Source organism: Hemicordylus capensis, chromosome 4 (genome assembly GCF_027244095.1).
Source record: "Hemicordylus capensis ecotype Gifberg chromosome 4, rHemCap1.1.pri, whole genome shotgun sequence".
NCBI lineage: Eukaryota > Metazoa > Chordata > Lepidosauria > Squamata > Cordylidae > Hemicordylus > Hemicordylus capensis.
The window spans coordinates 289613017-289634426 of NC_069660.1; the positions used below are offsets into that span (position 1 = coordinate 289613017).

The 21410-nt window shown below is 42.0% G+C and overlaps 1 protein-coding gene across 2 annotated transcripts in view; it reads right to left on the minus strand.

Moving 5' to 3' along the window:
* Window positions 1-21410, minus strand: part of LRP12 (LDL receptor related protein 12) — a 62663-nt gene that overhangs the window by 20937 nt on the left and 20316 nt on the right. The window contains exon 3 of one of the 2 annotated variants that reach the window (XM_053249043.1): window positions 2894-2950. The exons of the other annotated variant lie outside the window; for it this stretch is intronic. Within the exon in view, the coding sequence (XP_053105018.1) occupies window positions 2894-2950 (57 nt within the window). The remainder of the gene's footprint in view (window positions 1-2893; window positions 2951-21410) is intronic. 2 annotated transcript variants of the gene reach the window in all.

Here is a 21410-nt window from a genome sequence, read left to right on the forward strand (position 1 = left end):
TCTTTCCTCCAGGCTGAACTCTTACCAACACACAGAACATAAGACATCACCATATTCAGTGTCTGAAAAACACTGGAGAATTGCTCTCACAATCCGTGAGAAGAGCTCTGGGGAGGTCTGCGGGGAGAGTGTGTTTTACTTACCCTCCCCACAGACGATCGGACCCTCCCCGCAGACCCTTCTCTGGGCAGGTGGATTGCCCACCCAGACGAGCACCGGCTCCTGCTGGTAGCTTTGGGGGCTGGGTGCAAGGAAGTGCTGCCGTGCGGCACCCTACCCCACAGAACTCTGATAATGTGGTGCATGGTGCATTATGGGAATCCCCCTCCCCTCTCCGAGTGTGCTAGCTGCGGCTGCAAGCAGCTGCAGCAGACATACAGTCAGGGAGACGAGTGTAAGGGAGTGCTCACTCCCTTAAACTCTTTTTAATGGGAGGCTACTTAGGCGGGTTTGCTGCCGTGCAGCCACCGGGATTGGCCCTGATCCCAGTGGTTCACATGACCATGTAAAACCAGGCTGGGCTTGCTTAGCCTGGTTTTGCACGTGCGTGTGAATAGCCTCTAGGGATAAAAATACAAACAACATTTGTGTGTTCCTGCATTTCAGTGTCATATGCTTTGTGAAGAAACCCTTTGAAGACACTGGTATTTCCTTCTGTTTCCTAAATATTAATTTTCAGCGTGTGAATAATAAAGAACAGGTTAATTAGCGAATGCTTACTCAAAAATAACTGCCAAATGCAGACATGGACACAAGATTTCTCTATCTTTACTGTTGTGCTTATATGGGAGTTCACAAGAGCACTATATAAAATCTGTTACAGATGCAATCTGCAAAGGTGTGAAATTTCCTGAAGACCAGCATTTACTGTAACAAGGAGTTCCAGATGTTGTAGACTACAACTCCCATAATCCCCAAAGCTCACTGCAGCTGGGGATTATGGGAGTTGTATTCCACAACATCTGGGATTCCCAGTTATAGGGAACACTGCTGAAGACCAATTTATCTTGCAAAATAGTGTTAATTATTATAGCAAAACTGCAGTAGGAAGTCTGCAATCATGTCCTCTAATCAGAAAGAACAGTAATTACATACACTTACAAGAACAAAAAAGGCAAAAAGCTTCCTAAAATAAATGGGTAAGATTCAATCTAAGTTAGTAGTGACTAAATCCAACTGAAATAAAAGGGACATGACTAACAAATTGCATTAATTTCAAAATAGATTTAGGCAAGGCAGCCCAATTTTAATACAGCTAATATTGTAATAATTTGATTTAGAAAAAGACTGTCATTGAAGAAATCTTTCTGTAGGTGGGATTCAGAGACCCACCGCATGCATGTGCCTAAAGTGCACAGGAATTTTCTGTTTCTTCTTTTCATCACTCCTTCCCTTCCAACTGCAACAGAGGGTCTCTTGTTGCTCATGATTAGCTTTTAGGGGGATGCAAGAAGTGTCTGTGGGAATGGAGAGCCCCCAAAATGTCTCCGCACACACAAGTAAATTCACAGTTCAGTGGATCTACAATGTGTCAGCCAACATTTTATCTTTAGACTTTCTGGGCCTAAAAATGTTGTTTAAAATTTTTTAAGAACAACATTTTTGTTTAAAAAGATATTCAGCACATATTTATTAGGTTAGGCTGAAGATACCAGTTCACAAGAACTGCGGGGTGCTTTAAAAACCATACTTATTTGGAAATAATTCTTGTAGTATGCCCATTTTTTTAATCCTGAGGGAAAGGGAGAGGACTTCTTCCTTTCTTAGCTGCTGCTTAAGCATTAGCCTTCCTATCATCTTGTACACAAAATTCTTTTCAATATGGAAAAGTGTTCCCAATATTCACATATATTTATCTGAAGCCAGAATCCTCCCTCAAACAACTACAGCCATAGAAGTCTCTAGTGTCAACATTATTATTCTTTTGATTGGTTCACCCAAACACAACTACAGCCATAAAAGTCTCTAGTGTCAACATTATTATTCTTTTGGTTGGTTTGTCTGACCCGATCAGCACAGAAGTGCAATGGTTCCCAAATGGGTCAGGAACTATCAGTTTTGTCACAACAGTTGCCCTACTTCCTATAACAGCTTAAAACAAACATCTCTCTCTGCACTTGTTACTTTCTACAATGAGGGGAGCAGGAGTGCAAGAGCCAGAGGTCCATTCTGAGTCTTGCCTCAGAGGGGATACCAGGAACTAAATAAATACGTATAAGGCCTATCAGAAAGTTGATTTACTCATCTTCTTGCCTACATTGGAATTCAGAGCTAAAATTTAAGATTTTTCCATTCTTTTTAGTGCATTTCATCCATATACATACAGCAAAAGTGATTCCCTTCCCCCAAAGTGAGCAGCAAAGATCACTCTAGGTCTGTACCTTTGTTTCAAGACAAAGAAGGGGAGCAAACTTTAACTGCCAGTACTTCATTAGTTTTGCACCACATTAGTCTTCATTGCATTAGAGAAACTGTGCAGTCAAGTGAATAGCAGTTTCAGATGCTGCTTCAAGTCTTATCACACAAGACTTGTAATATGGGTGCTTTGGTTATTCCTTAACAGTAATATGACTTAAAAAATTACCCTTCAATAAATTTCATTTCACAGAACTTTGTTGTAGCAAATATCAACTCAGGCCGACTTCTCTTAGTTTGTTTGTATGAAAAAATAATTAAGCATTTAGAAAGGAATAATCTGTTCATGAGCATGCAGGTATCAAATTTATCATATGAAAATTTTTCCATGTTCCAGTTGCTTCATTCCTTATTACATGCTGCAAAAGGCAGTAATAATTTTTATAGCCAAATATCTCTTCATAAGATACCAGGTGGCTTTCAATATTTACTATTTAAGTCATGCATGAAATTTAAACATTACCAAAAAATGACTTACCAGTTGACACTCCTGAAATATGCACATTTTCAGAACGTTCTGCAAGAGCACTGTTTCCTAAAATTAAACATAATGAATAAACTAATTTCCAAGATAAAAATTGTAAAAATTCTTCAGATATACTACTACAGAAAGAACAAAACTGAGCAAGTTTAATAGCCTAGTACTTAAGATCCAAGGCCTCTTCTACGACATTTTAAAGGAAGAATAAAAGGGGAGAAAAATGATTATATGATCAAGACACAAAAAGGTTCTTTGTCACACAGTGAACATGCTAAATGGAAAACCCAGCAGGCATCAGAGCTTGGTTAGCCACCTCCCTGCAACAGGATTATTTTTTTAAATGTCAGGTGTTTTAGTCTATTTTAATAGTCTTTCAGTACTCTTTCACACTCAATAGCCTTGCTCTTTCCCCCTCCTAGATGACAAGGGAGATTATCAGAGTCAGATAACTAGAGATAACAAAAGGGAAAAGCCCAGGAACTAGAAGCACCTCCTTTACTCTATACTAAGTATGACTTCAAGACAAGCCCCTTCTAGCTTTCCTTGGCTCTTGGGAAGGAGTCTTCAGGATTTTGAACAGTCAGAGCCTATCTGCTTTTCACACCGAAGTATAATGTGTAGTAGGCAAATGCTTAAGGTTGCCATACCGTTTAACAGCAACATGTTTCTAGTGTCGTTATCATGCCAAATAGCCACCCAGAGACGTAAGTTTGGGCGGGGTATAAACTGAATAAATAAATAAAAATAAAATTGAATAAATAAATAAATAAATAAATAAATAAAGGGTCTTCGTTTGTTACAAAAGCCAGCATTTGCCATGTAAAAGCATTGTTAAACCACTCTGTATGCAGTTCCTGTCACCATTTTTTTTTAAAAAAAAACCTACTCTGGTGCTATAGAAAAAGATTGCTTAATTTGTGTGGTGAACATCCTGCATGTAAAGGCTTGTTATTTTGTGACAGCCTTTGCATGGGTTGATTTAATCTGTAGTCAATCCAAATAGATAATATGCACCCTGTAAAGACTTTCCTCAAGTCCCCCATTTACATTGCTCAAGACACAGATTGCCATCCTATTTTTTCTTTTATTGTTACTTATGAATGCTGATGGCTATTTGAATGAATGCAGTACCACATAACAAGGAAGTAGATATATTAGGAATGATGTATATTAGTATAGTCATCCCTTGCCAACCACAGCTCTACCAACCACAGTATTGAGTATATGCAAATGGGAAATTGTGACACGTTTTGCAAACCACGACCCGAGTATCCATGGTTGGCAAGGGTTTCTTTTTTTTTAGTGAGTTTGGGAGGGTTTCAGCAGTTCAATCTACTCATTCCTCTTGCCGACGCTTGCTAACCCTTGCCCATTTACAATGCCCATTTACAAGTGATGGGGGTGGGGGCTGTTTCCAAAAAAATTCCAGAGGTTCAATTTGCTCATTCTTCTTGGTGATTCATGGTGATATTACAGGATTTTTTGTGATGTCTTAGTAATTATTTTTGTATTTTTTCCTTAATTTTAGGTAATTTAGCTAATTTTTACAGTCATGGTTCCCCTAACTCCGTTTCCCATAGACTTTAATGCCTCGCCAAACGTGAATGTGCCAATGGCAAGGTTGTGCCAGAATGGAACCCTAGCGGTTGGCAAGGGATGACTGTACAAGGAAAAATGTGGCACCCTTACTCCAGTGGAGACAATTCACTTGGGGCAGAGTGGGCAGTGCCCACCCCAAAAATTTGCCCAAGCCAGCAACTGCTTCACTTACTGTCTCTCATCCTACCTGTCTGAGTACCATGTTTTCACAAAGTGGGCACGGCAGCAGCATACTTTGCACCCACAGGCCCCAATAAAGACAAGACACATATATTTGGATGAACTAGGACCACTTTATTAATTTAGGTAACATACATCCTGCAGCGAGGCATGACATTTAGAATGCGGTTATACCAACTAAAGGCCAGCCTCACAAGGAGGACCGCCCAACCCCGGACAACAGAATGGGTGTTAATTCCACCCGGAATGAATCTGGACCTCATAATAGTCATGGGGTGAAACCCCGCTGAGAGGAGGTCAGGCAGCCCCATATTACACCACCATATGTTTTACTGAGTTAATTTAAATGAGCTAACAGCCAATTAAAAGGCTTTCCTTTGTTTTCAAAAGGTGGGCAGAGCTTGGAAAAACCTATCAGCCAATCGGAATTCATTATTTTGATTGACTGCTCTGGCGGCCAGTCAGAGTGGCCACATGGGAAAGTCTTTGCTGCTATCAGGCAAAGCAGACAAAGTGTAAATCACCATTTTGGTTGAGCAGTACTTATAGCAGTTGCTCACGCACTGTGTGTGGGGAAAGCTTTCTTCATCTCTACTAACTTCAGAATCAGAATTTCAGAACTGGACTTCATATCCAGTGGTGGTGAGTACTGGGCAGTGGTGGGCAGCCTGTCTGGTCTTGGCTGGGGACTCCTAGGCACATCTTGCTGCTGCAGCCATAGCGGAGGCCAGCTTACTCCTCAAATGCCTGCTGGCCTGTAAGTTGTTTTTTGTGCCTAGTGTCTCTAGTCCAACTACTGCGCTCATAAAAGTTGGGCTCATAAAATTGAGGAAGGCCACCTGGGCCTGTCAGCTGACAGAGGGAGCAGGGAAGGCCAGGCCAGACAAAACAGACCAGTCCTCCTGCTACTGGAGCTGCCTGAAGCAAGTGGTGTTTGTTTGTAAAGCCCAAGAGACAATCACCATAGCTTTCCACTGGGTCTCTGTCCCTCTCTTCACTCTTTCTCTATTCCAGATTGGTATACCTGTTACACATAATACTTTTGAGAACGCTGGGGAACGTATAGGCTCCAATAATATCTCCCTCTCGCAGCACGCTGCTGCTCCAGAGTCCACCGGGCGTGAGGGTAGGAAGGGGAAAAGTGTATGATTGTGGTGGGTTCTGATATGATGGTAGAAGTGTAATAAAGGATCACATCGTAGGCGTGGGAAAATATCTTCACAGAGAGACCCACACTGGCAGTCCTGGCTCCCCAGCTGCCTTCTAGGCTCCACTCTGGTTTATCTCTTCTCGATTCTGATGCTTCACTTCCCTTTATCCTGATTTTCTTCTCTGCCACTTCAGGTTGGTGTTCAACCCCACACACCTCTTTTTTTAACTGTCCCCAAAGCTGATCAATTGTTTCGCACCCTGACAGGGAGGGAGAGAGAGGAACTGAACTTTCCATGTGTGCTCTCTCTGTATCTATGTATCATACACAGGACAGACCCACCCATGTGCTTTCCAGGGTTGCCATCAGCCCCAGATACACCACCACAGGCTTTTCGGGGGTTGCCATCAGCCCCAGTCTTTTCTCCTGTTTGATTTTCCCCCTCCTCAATTACTTTATTTCCATGTTTTCCTCATTGGGATGAGCCAACAATCCCAGAGAGAAGTCCTATCTCAGTAGTAGCATCTCTCAGCTAAAGGGTATAGGGGAGTTGAGGGTGGGGACAGCAGCCAAGGTGGCAGAGGTGGCAAAAGCAATGAGCTGCCTAGAAAATAGATCTGTTTTGTTCAGTACCACTAGCAAAAGCCTCGAGCCTTGGACAATTTAGATCAGTGATTCTCAAACTTGGGTCCTCAGGTGTTATTGGACTTCAACTCCCATAATCCCCAACCAAAGGCCACTGAGGCTGGGGATTATGGGAGTTGAAGTCCAATAACAGCTGAGGACCCAAGTTTGAGAATCCCTGATTTAGATCCTATCTGCTGCCACTCTCAGACAGCAGCCCCCAAAGAAAAAGCCCATTGTGGTCTCACTACTTTTGCCTATATGCTTGGCTTGGCTTCTTCTACATCTTTTTGATTGATTTAGTTCAAGATACTTACAAAAGGGACAGAATTTCAGCAGACTTTTTAAATAATACATGGTTTCCATTCCTTGAATGTTTTGGAAAAGTCTAACTAGAAACTAGATCCTCTTCATTTTATACAGATATTCTCTCTATTGATTTACTTTGTTTTCCTTTTGATATGATTGCATATTGGATATGTGCATAATTTGAATGACATTGTTGCTGGAGCATGGTAAGAGGACAGATGTGTGGATGGAAGAGTGAGGGGTGGAGGGGGAGACTACTAAAATTGCATTTTCAAAGTATCTTGTCTATATGCTTGAAAATTGTTAAACTCTGGAAAAGGTAAACAAGGGTTATCAATAACAAGCCCAAAATGTATTCTTAAAAGTCAGCAACTAAATCTTTTCCCAGCACTATATCTCCATGTCAGAATCCCCCCCCCCTTTCTATAATATTAAAAGTTAGGGTCAAATTGATTGGCAGTAGATGCAGGACAGTTAAGAAAAGCTACTTCAACTAATGCATAATTAATTTATGAAGTGAACTGCCACACAATGTGCTGAAAAACCTTTGGCTAAAATGGCTTTAAAGGGGATTAGACAAATTCATGGAGAACAAGTCTATAAATAGTCATGCTGGCTAAATGGGTCTACAGACAGTATGCCACTGAATACCAGATATTGCCTTCAAGCCTACTCTGGGCTTCTTGGAGTCATTTGGCTGGCCACTATTGGAAACAGGCTACTGGACCCTTGGTCTAATCCAGCATATCTCAGCAACTGGGCCTATGCCTTTCATACATACTTAAAGACACAAGGGCCTTACCAGAAAAGAGCAGGCAAGCCTACCACCCTCCCTTGTCCTCTGCTTTCGCTCTCTTCATACACTCTCAGTAGCCAAATAATGGGGGTGTTATGATACATGTGGCCTTCTTGCAGCAGTGGGGAGGTCTGTCCTGGAGATTGTACTGGGATAAGAGTGAGGAAAGGGTAAAAGTTTATATGACTTATATTTATGAATAGTTGCCTGTTTTGTATAAATTTGTCTGTTCACCACTATCACTGTTTCCCTTACAAGGAATGTATAAGAAAGTTGTTAGTGCTGGATTGATTTTGTCCCATTGCAAAGGGCACACTCTAATGTGGCAACACAACCTGAGAACAGCAGATGAATGTGTGAAATTGGGCTAAACGAGGCTCAACCCCTGCCCACCCAGTACCAGGAGCCACTGCCTTACTCCCAACCTTCTGAAAGAGACTGAAGACTGCCTTTTTTAAATCCAGGCCAATGATTTCTTTTTATTTTTTATTACTATTATTATTACTATTATTATTAATTCGATTTCTACACCGCCCTTCCAAAAATTGTTTAGGGCGGTTTACACAGAGAAATACTAAATAAATAAGATGGCTCCCAGTCCCCAAAGGGCTCACATTCTAAAAAAACACAAGATAAACACCAGCAACAGTCACTGGGAGGTACTGTGCTGGGGGTGGATAGGGCCAGTTACTCTCCCCCTGCTAAATAAAGAGAATCACCACGGTAAAAGGTGCCTCTTTGCCCAGTTAGCAGGGGATACAATTTTTAGTGATTGTAGCTTATCAGTTGCATTTTGAAGATGCTTTTAATGAAATCTTACAATTATTTTTAGTTTGTTGTTTACCACCTGGCGGTGTCATATGTAACTTGTCCCTACAATCCGGCTTTGTACTAGAGAACTGGAAAGGAGCCAATGTAACACGATTTTCAAAAAGGAATCTGGGGGATCTAAGAAATTACAGGCCGGTTAACTTAATGTCTTTTATGGGCAAGTTGATGGAAAGCATACTTAAGGACAACACTGTTAAACATACAGAAGAAAAGGTCTTGCTGAAGGAGAACCAGCATGTCTCCCTTACAAGGAATGTATAAGAAAGTTGATAGTGCTGGACTGATTTTGTCCCATTGCAAAGGGCACAGCTTAATGTGGCAACACAACCTGTGAACAAAAGATACTGTTCAAGGTAAACAAAAGTAAACCTTGCCTTTTGGGATTGAGGGTGAACAGGCATGTGGATAAAAGTGATCCACTCGACATGGTATACTAGGACTTTCAAAAAGCTTCTGACAAAGTTCCTAATCAAAGGCTCGAGCAAACTTAACAGTTATGGGATAGGGGGACAGATTCATGTGTGGACTGGTAACTGGCTGAAGGACAGGAAATGGGCTAGGAATAAAAGGAGAGTTTTCACAACAGAGGGAAGAAAGAAGTGGGGTCTACCAGGGATCTGTACTGGGACCAGTGCTTTTTGATTTATTCATAAATCATCTAGAAGTTGTGGTAAGCAGCAAAGTAGCCAAATTTGCAGATGACACTAAACTATTTTGGGTAGTGAAATCCAAAACATATTGTAAGGCACTTCAAAGAGATCTCTCGGAACTGGGTGAGCGGGCAACAAAATGGCAAATGCAGTTCTAAGTAAGTAAGGTGATACTCACTGAGGCAAAACACACACCCAAAAACCCAGCTTCACATATGCACTGATGAGGTCTAAGCTATCTGTGTATATCAAACCAGGAGAGGGATCTTGGGGTCTTAATGAACAGCTTGTTGAAAGTGTCAACTCAGTGCGTAGCAGCTGTGAACGCGGCAAATTCCATGCTCGGGATTATTAAGAAGGGGACTGAAAATAAAATTTCTGATACAGGTGAATCCTGGTATCCATGGGGGTTACATTCTCCACTACAACCATGGATACAGAATCACTGTGTCAATGGGATGGGGGGGAGGTTAAAGTTGCTGGGTGGAGGGAAAAGGCTAAGAACAACCAAGCCACTACTAAATTCAAGAAACAAAGTACTGCACCATGCTTTGCGGGTCCCTAGATGTCCAATGATGCCCCCCAACAAGGCCCAATTCTGCCTTTTTTCCTCTTGCAAATGAGCCACAAATTGGGTGCCTGTGCTCAAAATGGTGTACCTCAAACCTACAGAATTAACCCTTTTTTGACCAGCTTTCCCCCCTGCATATGCTGAGGTCAAGTGTCAGTTACCCAACCGCGCATAAACAAAACTGTGAATGCTGGATCAGTGGATAGCAGTGGATTTCCCTGTATCATAATGATTTTAAACAAACCTATGGTGTGGCCACGTTTGGAGTAATGTGTATAGTTCTGTTCACCATATCTCAAAAGCGACATTGCAGAACTGGAAAAGGTGCAGAAGAAGGCAACCAAGATAGCTAGGGGTCTAGAGCACTTTCCTTATGAGGCAAGGTTACATCTTGGGCTTTTTAGTTTAGAAAAAATATGACTAAGGGGAGGCACGATATAGGTCTATAAAATTATGCATGGTGTGGAGATAATTTTTCTCTCTCTCACACAAAAATCAGAACCAGGGCTCATTCCATGAAACTAACTGCCAGGAAAATGAAGACTGACAAAAATGACTTTTTTACACAGCACATTTTATGGAATTCTCTGGCCACCAGCTTGGATGGCTTTAAAAGGGACTAAGACAAATTCATGGAGGACATGTCATCAATGGCTACTGGTCTTGATGGTTATAGGCTGCTTCTAGGCTCAGAGGCAGGATGGCTCTAAATACCAGTTGCAGAGTTGCTACAGCAAATATTATCTCATGCCTTTGGGCTTCCCAGAGGCATCTGGTGGGCCCACTGTGTGGAACAGGATGCTGAACTAGATCGGATGAGACCCCTGACTTGGGCCTGATCCAGCAGAGCTGTTCTTATGACAAAGAGTAATATATAAATGTAATAATAATAATAATCACTAAACTATATTTACAGGGGACAGAAACTGTCAGTGAGACATTCTGATGGATGTTCCCTGGTCAGGAAGATATCTGCTCTCCACTGTTCCCTCTAATAGGGATTCCCAGATGATGTTCACTACAACTCCAAGCATCCCCAGCTACAGTGACCTTTGGCTGGGGATTATAGGAGTTGTAGTAATCAACATCTTGGAATCCCTGTTAGAAGGAATACTGCTGCTCTCCTCTTGCTAAGAAAATAAAAGATTGGTGAGGCAGGGAGTCTCTATAGAAAATCCCACTTTGTATCCTTCCCCTATTCTATTCCATTAGAAAGAGAAAGTTGCACTCTACTGTGCCAATATGCTTCAGTAACAAAAGTGGACATTTAAAAGCAACATTTGTAGGAGCTCACGTTCTCCCTCTTTTTCATTTCTCTTCCCTAAGAACACAGGAGGGGTATGGACGTACTTTCTGTGCACATGTCTTTGCCAGATTATCACCTACAACAGGGCTGATAGTTATGACACAATTATGTTTAATTGCCATCTAGACAACTTTTTATACTACTGACAAAATGAATATTAGTGCTATATAATACTGGCTGACATCCAGAATAAAGAAGCTCTGGTGCAGATTTTAGGCAGCATTTCTAACCTAACTGCACTGGTGCATGTGGTAAGGGGCAATTTTTGATGACTTCCCCTTTCCCAGGAAGCCCTCTGTCACCAGAAAATATGTCCCTGTACCACTGTGTGTAAAAAACCTTAATCTTTTATCCTTCAGCACAGGTACTCGGGTCTGGTGTACACATTCCTTTCTATGAGACTACAGAGGTATATCTCAGGGTGTGGGTGGGCTAGAGATAATCATATTATATAAAGAAAAGGTGATAACACCAATATCATATCATGTTGTCACTGGCATACACAACCACAATGGTTACGTGGTGGTATTCCTATATAAATCGTAGATACGGATAACTGTACTGATAATAATGCATAGACACGATGTCATATGCATTTGTCCTGGTGTTAAAATGTTTATATTAAATATTTTGCTTTAAATAAGATCAGTCATACAACATTTTTTCTTCGTGTAAGCAGTCCCGACATTTGCCCTGATATGTTAATATGGACAAAAATACCATGACAACCTCCCGCATTGCTACCACCAGGACCAATTTCTATGATTGGTGCAACTGACTAAAGTGTTACCACAATCATGGCAACTGATGCTCTATCAGTAATAGTTTGGTTCACATGTTATATTGGGATATTAAGCAACGGGGTGGGGATGGTAAAATCAAGATCTGAATGACTGCTAGATTTTTGTTTTCATAGGGAGTGTCTGGATTACTGTCTCAGGGAACAATACACAATCAAAGGGACTGTTGTGTCTTTGCCAGGAAGCACCAGATGCAATGGCAGGAAAACAAGGTGTAACCAGAAGTTTGGCTTAGGCAACAGTTACAGTCCTTTGCCTTTTCACTCTCCCTCAGCTTTGAGATAGTTAACTGGAACTCATTCTGTCACAGTCTTCCCAGCATGCCTCATTTCCTGTCCCTGTCCAGAATAAAGCCATTTGCCTTATGTCTGGGGGCATAACCAAGAGAAATCATACCCACAAGTCTTCTGGCAACCTCCTGTTGTACAGCTAGCCCCACATCTATTAGTCCTAGTTCCTCCCTCCCATGAGGCTGAAGAGTAGCTACTACTACTACAACAAATATTTATATACCGCTCTTCAACAAAATTCTCAAAGCAGTTTACACAGAAAAATACATAAATAAGAAAGATGGTCCCTTGTCCCCAAAGGGCTCACAATCTAAAAAGAAACAAAGTAGACACCAGCAACAGTTACTGGAGGGATGCTGTGCTGGTGTTGCTCTCCCCCTGCTAAATACAAGATAATCACCACTTTTAAAAGATGTCTCTTTGTTCAGTTAGCAGGAGTAGCTCCCATCCAGCTGTGCCCCCACCAGACATACTCCTGTCCCATGCCCTGTAGCTTAGGTGTTCTTAATTGCCAGGGCTCTGGACTCCTCATGGTATGGGGTCAGATCTAGCCAGATGATAGGAGGTGCCCCTCTCCAGTTGGACACAGGACTCACATGGGGAAATGGATGTTTATTTGTCCCAGTAGCTTTTGGTGTAAACTGAACTGTCTTAATCGACAGAGGTTAATCTAATTACATCTCCCAAAAGCTTCCTGCACTCCATCCCAGAACTATTACAACATGCCCTCTTTGGGGCTTTTATATCATGTCCAACATGGTTTCTTCCCATTTTGATTTAATATACAACCTGAAGAAGAGTTCTGGAGAACTCACAAGCTTGTGGAATACTTTGTGATATTTTAGTTGGTCCTAAATGAAGACTATTACTCTACTTTGGCTTTACCCACCCTTAATGGACCAACTTCCTAACCTATGATTTTTAGATACATATTAGTTAATATATGTAACCATAAAAATAAAGGCTGTAGACAGCAAATTAAAGAAATATTTATTTAAAGTATTTATACCCTGCCCCTCAAGTACACTACTGCTTGGGGTGGCTCACAACATTTATAAAATAGTTACAACGTAAAACCAGACTAATAAAATTAAGGCCCTGTCATTAGTTGACAGGGTTCCACCAACCAGAATTCTGTCAATGGCAGGGCCATGAGCAAGGCCTGAGATGATGAGTGGAGGGCCCTGGCGGGTTCATATGCACGAATGCGGCCCTACAGATACCTCTTCCCCAAGCCATGTAGATATTTAAAGGTCAAGACCAGCATCTTAAATTTAACCCAGAAGTGAACCAGTAACCAATGAAGCTGCCGCTGGATGGGAATGATACTTGTGAAGCAACTTGCACCCATGACCATCCCTGCGGCAACATTCTGCACCAGCTGAAGCTCCTGAACCATCTTCAAGGGCATCCCCACATAGAGCTCATTGCAGAAGACCAATCTGGATGTTACCAAAGCATGAGTGACTGAGGTCAGGGCTGACTTCTCCAAGTAGGGTCGCAGCTGGCGTACTATCCGTAGCTGGTAAAAGGCACTTCTGCACACTGCCGCCAACTGAGCCTCCAAGGACAGTGTTGGGTCCAGAAACATGCCCAAGCTGCAGACTTTGTTTTTCAGAGGCAGTGTTACCCCATCCAAGACCAGATTTACTGTACCTCACTACTCGGTTTCACCAACCCAGAGCACTTCCATTTATTTCAGATTGTTTGCCCCCCTCCAGTCCAAAAACAGCAGATTGGGTTGGGCTCTGGGGCAGGATGGGGTGGGGGGTAACTGGGAAAGGCATTATAAAATACAAAATGTCAAAAAACATTAAATAATTTTTTTAAAGCCAGCAGATTGAGAACCTGAAAGGGATAAGTGATTAAGTGCCATCAAGTTGGTGTCGACTCTTAGCAACCACATAGATTCTTTCCAGGATAATCTGTCTTCAACCTGGCCTTTAAGGTCTTGCAGCGGTGCAGTCATCGCTGTCGTAATCAAGTCTTCACCTTGCTGCTGGTCGTCGTCTTCTCTTTCCTTCAACTTTCCCCAGCATTATGGACTTCTCAAGGGAGCTGGATCTTCACATAATGTGTCCAAAGTATGAACCTGGTCATTTGTGCCACAAGTGAAAATTCTGGATTGATTTGTGCTATGATCCATTTGTTTATTTTCCTGGCTGTCCATGGTAACCTTAAAAGTCATTTCCAGCACCAAAGTTCAAAAGCATCAATGCTCAGGATGAAAATAACCATGTACACCACTCTGAGTTCCTCGGAGGAAGAGCAGGATATGAATGTAAAAATAAGATAAATAAATTTAAAAAAATATTCTAATTCTTTTTGGCCATGTAAGCCATTTTGAGAACTTTTGAAACTTGAGAACTGTTGAAAAGTGATATTTAAAATACATATTTTAAAAACCAATACAGAAATAAAACATGAACTGTCTAAAACAAACTTTCAGGACAATCATCTAGAGATGCAATAGAGGAACTACACTAAATAAGCACTAATGCCAAAACAAATTTAGAAATAAAACAAAAACTATCTTTGTAGGTACAGACACGTCTATAGCTTGGGGCGGGGGTCAATGACATGATTTTTGGCTTGCATAAAGGTAATCCATATTATAGATTAAAGACAAGGATATGCTTCAAAATACCAGATTTAAAGTCATTTAGAATTCAGCAAATGTTTATAAGCTACTAGAAAGATGTCAAACAATTCAGAGACAGTGGAAACCACAAGACAACTCCCACCCCTGACCCCACATATACCATATTTTTTGGCAGAAATGTCAAGTTGCATACATGTTTGAAAGCTAATTCTCTCCACCCGCAGTGCTTACGCTGATGCGGCGCTTACATGCAAATGGAGGGGCAATGGAAGGAGGCGCGTTGGCAACATAGTAGGGCCCTCTGTCAAGCAATCTTTATTATGGTATCAGACCAGCATAAACTAAAAGCGGTGATTACATAAAACAACAAATATTAAGAGCCTGTGGATGGATGGATGAATGAATGAATAAAAAAGAAGAAGATACAAACCTATTTTAAGGCTATAAGCAACCAGAAATATAGAGGAGTAAATATTAAAAGCCTGTGAGTGAATAACACCACAAACATATTCTAAAAAGCTATTAAAATGAGTAGAAATAAAATTAAGAGCATCCTAGAAAGAGGCAAGAATGCATTATAAAGTCCTATAAGAGGCACTAAAAACTATAAAAAGACATATACAATCATATAGGGGCAACTATAGTCATGATAGAAGTTTTAGGGCAGGGTAACAAGCCAAAACATTGTTGAGTTGTAGAGCAGGAGTGCAGGGCTGCTATGAATCGCTCTGAGGCAGCAGGTAGAGGGCATGCTGAATTAGTCCATAAAGTCCATTGCTGGACAGGATGACATCATCTGCAGGATTTTAATTGCTGCTGCACAGAACCTGGCAATTCAGTAAGTGATGTCAGAGTTGGAACTGGAAAACAGTAGTGAGGTGCAAAATTGGTCCATATGATCTGGATACTTATGTAATAATGGTAGAATGAGGGTGGAGCAGATATCCCTGTAAAAGAAGCACCGAAGGAGGACATGCTCAGTTGTTTCTACTAGCCCAGAGTTGCAAGGACAATGTCATTACAGAAATGGAATCTTCCTGTAACATCCCTCAAGCACTACTGAGCGACCTTAACTAACTGAACAAAGAGGCACTTTTTAAAAGTGGCTATTCTCTTTATTTAGCAGGGGGAGAGCAACTGGGTCTATCCAACCCCAGCTCAGCATCCCTCCAGTAGCTGTTGCTGGTGTCTACCTTGTGTTTCTTTTTTAGATTGCGAGCTCTTTGGGAGACAGGAAACCATCTTTATTTGCCGAGCTGGCCATTTGTGCTCCATGTGGGGGCATTCTTGCTTTCCCGGACAAAGGGGTTTGCTCAGGTGGGGGTGGGCAGATTGAGCCCATGACACAGCAAGGGCCACATGTGCGTACCTGGGGCGCATCTTCAGAAGCTGTGCCCCAGATGGGGCAGGTGCGAATGGCCATATTCACTTGATATTCCATTTAGCTGCAGTGTTTGTGGCAATGCGGTATTTCTGCTGCCTTAAAAAAAAATTCAGCCTTTTTTTTTTCTTTAGTACACCTAAAAATACAGAATAGAATTGAAGACAAACATTTAAGATAAATTGACGAAAATCTACTGGGATCAAAAAGTTAACCTGCTCTCTGAAGGAAAAAAATGATTGAAATCTGTTTTACACATTTATACACTGTCCAAAATGCACATCTCCAGGCAGATCTCTTTCTCACACACACACTTAAAACACCACATGTACAAATAATTTAGAAACCTAATTAAAAGCTTGACTGAAAAGGTGTGTCTTTAGAGCCTTTTTGAAAACCATCAGAGATAGGGGAGCTCTTATTTCAACAGGGAGTGCATTCCAGAGCCTTGGGTCAGCTACAAATGAGGTCTGTCTCTGAGCAGCCACCAGTTGAGCTTGTAGCAACTGTAGACAGACCTCGTGAGACTCTCTCAATAGAAGACTCTCTCATGACAAAGCTGGCATTTTCTTAAATATCCTGGGCCAAGCTGCTAAGGGCTTTAAGTAATAACCAGGACTTTGTATTTTGCCCGGAAGCACATTGGTAGCCAGTGTAGTTCTTTTAATATAGGAGTGAAATGGTCTCTTTGAGATGCCCTCGATACCAGCCTGACTGCTGTATTTCCCACCAATTGTGATTTCCCAGCTACATACAAAGACATTGCAGTAGTCAAGCCTAGCTGTTATCAGAATATGCACTACTGCTGTAAGGCCGTTCCTCTCAAGAAATGGATGTAGCTGGCATATTAGCTGAAGTTGATAAAAGCACTCCTGGCCGCTGCATCAATTGGAGATACAAGAAAGAGGATTGGATTCAGTAGTATTCCCAGACTGTGCACCTAATCCTTCTATGGGAGTGTAACCCTGACCAGAACAGGCAGATCTAAATTGTGTCTTGAGTTTCAACCCTGTGCAATAAATACCTCTAACTTATTTGAATTCAGTGTCAATTTGTTATCTCTCATCGAGCCCATTAACACCTACAGTCAGGCTTTTAGGGAAGTTAGGCCATTTCTTGATGAGACTGGCATGAAGAAATAGATTTGGGTGTCATCAGCATACTGCTAACACCTTGCAACATATCACCAAAGCATTGGAGATAGTATGTGGGACTCCATAATGGCCTCTCACTCTGAAGAGCAACAGTCTGCAAGCAGCACCAACTGGAATCTGCCTGATAAGTAGGAGTGGAAACACTGCACTGCAAAGGAGTGCTCCCAACAACAATTTAGAAGAATACCATAGTGCATGGTAGCAAAAGCTGCCGAGAGATCCAAAAGGACTGACACTCCCTCTGCTGATTTCCAGTTTGAGATCATCCATCGACCAAGGCAGTCTGCACCCTATAGCCTGCCTGATATCCAGTTTGAAATGGGTCCAGATAATTTGTTTCCTTCAATACTGCCTGGAACTGAGGGGCCACCACTGTCTCAATCACACTGCCCAACCATGGGAGGATGGAGACAGGTCTACTATTAACTCTGAAGGAATGCAGACTTCTTCAAATGTGGTCGAATTACCACCTCTATAAGACAACGAGGCATACTGCCTTCCCCCAGAGAGGAATTTATAATATCTGCCAGGCCCCCTCCAATAACTCCCCTACCAGATAGTATAAGCGATGTTGGACAAACATCAAGAGAACAGATGGCAGGATGCACCACTCCAGGAAGCCTGTCCACATCCTTAGGAGTCAGACTGAAAGTAATCCAATCTAACCATATATAAGAGGAGTAAGAACACCTCCCAATAGACTCTGCAGTAATTGAGGTATCTAGGTTGGCCCAAATACAGGAGAAGACTTGATCAAATAAAAATATTACAGCAGGTAAATGATGGCTCCATGTTCAAATTAAAGCAAGGAAGGGCCTGTGTTGGCCCCCTCACAATCCTAGACATCTTGGAATCCTACTGAATCCAATAACTTTGGCAGACCATCCTAGTAGATCCAGCATTCCTGCAGAGGTGGGCTGTGGTTGTGACTTGAACCGTAACCAGATGGTGGTCCACCTATGACAGTGGGAGTCATGCAAGTTCCCACCCATGCAATACCACCCTGGTCAGAGTAAAAGACCAGTAACCACTTGAGAGCAGGCTAACCTGGTGATGAAATCTATAAGCTCAGTTAGGGACTCTGTTCTTCTCCTATTCCCCAACACCAGTGGAATAGCCACTCCAAGGTCAGTCAATGCATCCCCTTGAAATGTAAATAGAGGCTTAAACAAACAGAATATAAACCAGAAAGCATCAAAATGTATCTCAGTCATATTTCTCTGTAAACTATTCTCAGAGACATTGTAAACTGAATGGAATAGTAGGAGCCTTCCAAAGACTGATAGTAGAAAATGTCAGAATTTGAAAAAAATAATCTTAGCATTATCGGACAAATGCAGGTACTATAAAATTAGTATTCTTCCACGCAGCTCATGCCATCAATTCTCCCATTCCCCTGGTCTGCCATGTGGAATAGTAGAGATCATTAAACACTGAGGCATTTATCTATTTTAAAATGTTGCCAACTGAGAAAGCTAGTTGGTCATTGGGTACTCTTACTTAACAGAAGATCCCCATATAATGCCCTGTCAATTTTTAATGGTCAGCTATCTTAGCTGAATAAAACATCCTGCAACCCTGAAATCTTCTCATATTACCATGTTAAAACTATACGGTATAAAAGCCAGTTCCCAACATTTTGTCACACTCCAGTATGGACAAAATATGGAACAAAGAATAAGGTTATGTAGATAGGAATATGCTTGATTCTCAATGGCTGAAGTCACCAGCAGGGAGCAAATGTATCCCCAACTTCACCCAGTTACTTTCTCCCATAAAAAGTTACCTCTCTTCTGCTACACATGCGATATAGCATTTGTCCTAGACATTTTATCTATATTCAAAGTCTTCACCATATCTGTAGTTCTATCCAATGTCCTGCAGTCTGAAGAGTGGTTACTAAATTACAATGCACACTGTAGTCTATAGTAGGGTTCCCAACAGGGGGTACTAGTCAGTGTTCCTTCTAAGGCGTGCGCATGCACCTGCACTCACACTTTTTTTGATGTCTGCTCAGTTAGTTTTAGATCCCACTCAGGTTGACTTGGGAAGGCCCTACCCTGAATGCATGTGCACACACACTGCCTTGATACTGCTGCCTAGAACTAATCTAATTCCACACACAGATGTAAAAAATTAGAGAGAACACTGGTACTAGTACCCTTGAAGGTACCTGAAGGGCTCCCAGTGAGTACTCAGGGCCCTCCTGCCTCGCCCACACTGTGGCTGCACTATTAGTTCCCCTTCTGAGGATTGCTAGCTTGAAGCTAATGTGTCCACTGCAGAAAGGGAGGGAGGAGGGTAAAGACTCTCCTTCTCTGCTCCCGATTGTCTGGCTACATGCGGAAGTTCAGCATACCCTCAGCCTGACTAATGAGCTTAAGGAAATTAGCACTCACTGAGTATTCCCACTGATACAGGACAAATAAACTTGTCCCATTAATCTCAATGCAAGTACTCATGAATAACTAGATGTAAGCCAGTGACTGGAGTAGCCAGTCTCATAACTAACATTTAAATTTGGGTACACATGTGTACACACACATAGAGCTATATGGATATGAAGAATATTTATATATACAACTTTTCAACAAAAGGTCCCAAAGCAGTTTGTTGAATGATTAAGTGCCATCAAGTCGGAGTCGACTTTTAGCGACCACATAGATAGATTCTCTCCAGGATGATATGTTTTCAACTTGGCCTATAAGGTCTCGCAGTGGTGCATTCACTGCTGTCATAATCGAGTCCATCCACCTTGCTACTGGTCGTTCTCTCTTCTTCAAACTTTCCCCAGAATTATGGACTTCTCAAGGGATGTGTCCAAAGTATGATAGTTTGAGCCTGGTCATTTGTGCCTCGAATGAAAATTCTAGATTGATTTGCTCTATGATCCATTTGTTTGTTTTCCTGGCTGTCCATGGTGTCCTCAAAAGTCTTCTCCAGCACCTAAGTTCAAAAGCATCAATGCTTTTTCTATCTTGCTTCAGCTTTCGCATCCATAAAGTGTCACAGGAAAAACCATGCTCCGAACAATTCTAATCTTTGTAGGTATAGACACATTACGGCATCAAAGTGTGTTACATAGATATAAAAACAAACAAACAAACGGGTTCAAAATCTAAAAAAGAAACATAAGATAGACACCAGCAACAGCCACTGGAAAGATGCTGCGCTGGTGATGGATAGGGCCAGTTACTCTCCCCCTGCTAAACAAAGAGAATCGCCACTTTTAAGGTGCCTCTTTGCTCAAACCTTTCTTAGATTTGCAAGTGTGGCACAGAATGACTTATTAATGCACTTATGTTTAGAGAATGAACATATGATGCTGCCTTATTAATTATTATTATTATTATTATTATTAATTCGATTTCTATACCGCCCTTCCAAAAATGGCTCAGGGCGGTTTACAAAGAGAAATAAAACAAATAAGATGGCTCCCTGTCCCCAAAGGGCTCACATTCTAAAAAGAAACATAGAACACACACCAGCAACAGTCACTGGAAGTACTGTGCTGGGGGTGGATAGGGCCAGTTACTCTCCCCCTGCTAAATAAAGAGAATCACCACGGTAAACGGTGCCTCTTTGCCCACTTAGCAGGGACAGGGCAGCTCTTATACCAGGAGTTGTTATTGTATACCAGTGAACCACCTCTTGGTTCATTTTGCTTATTATTGTTTATGGTGACTGGCAGTAGCTTCCAGGGTTTCAGACTGGGGTTTTAGCCAATCATATTTTTACCCAACTGGGAATGGCCAGAGGAGGTTTGACTCTGTTGGTCCTTTTGGACCTCTCGGCGGCTTTCAATAATAATCGACCATAGTATCCTTCTGGAGTGTCTGAGGGGGTTGGGGGTGGGAGGCACTGCTCTGCAGTGGCTCCGCTCCTACCTCTCAGGCAGATTCCAGATGGTGTCCCTTGGTGACTGCTGTTTTTCAAAATCTGAACTTTTTATGGTGTCCCTCAGGGCTCTGTATTGTCTCCGATGTTGTTTAAAATCTACATGAAACCGCTAGGAGAGATCATCAGGAGATTTGGTGCAGGGTGCTATCAGTATGCTGATGACACCCAAATCTATTTCTCCATGTCAGCATCATCGGGAGAGGGCATAACCTCCCTAAATGCCTGCCTGGAGTTGGCAATGGGCTGGATGAGGGATAACAAACTGAGACTGAATACAGATAAGATGGAGGTACTCATTGTGCAGGGTTGGAACTCAAGAGACAATTTTGATCTGCCTGTTCTGCATGGGGTCACACTTTCCCAGAAGGAAC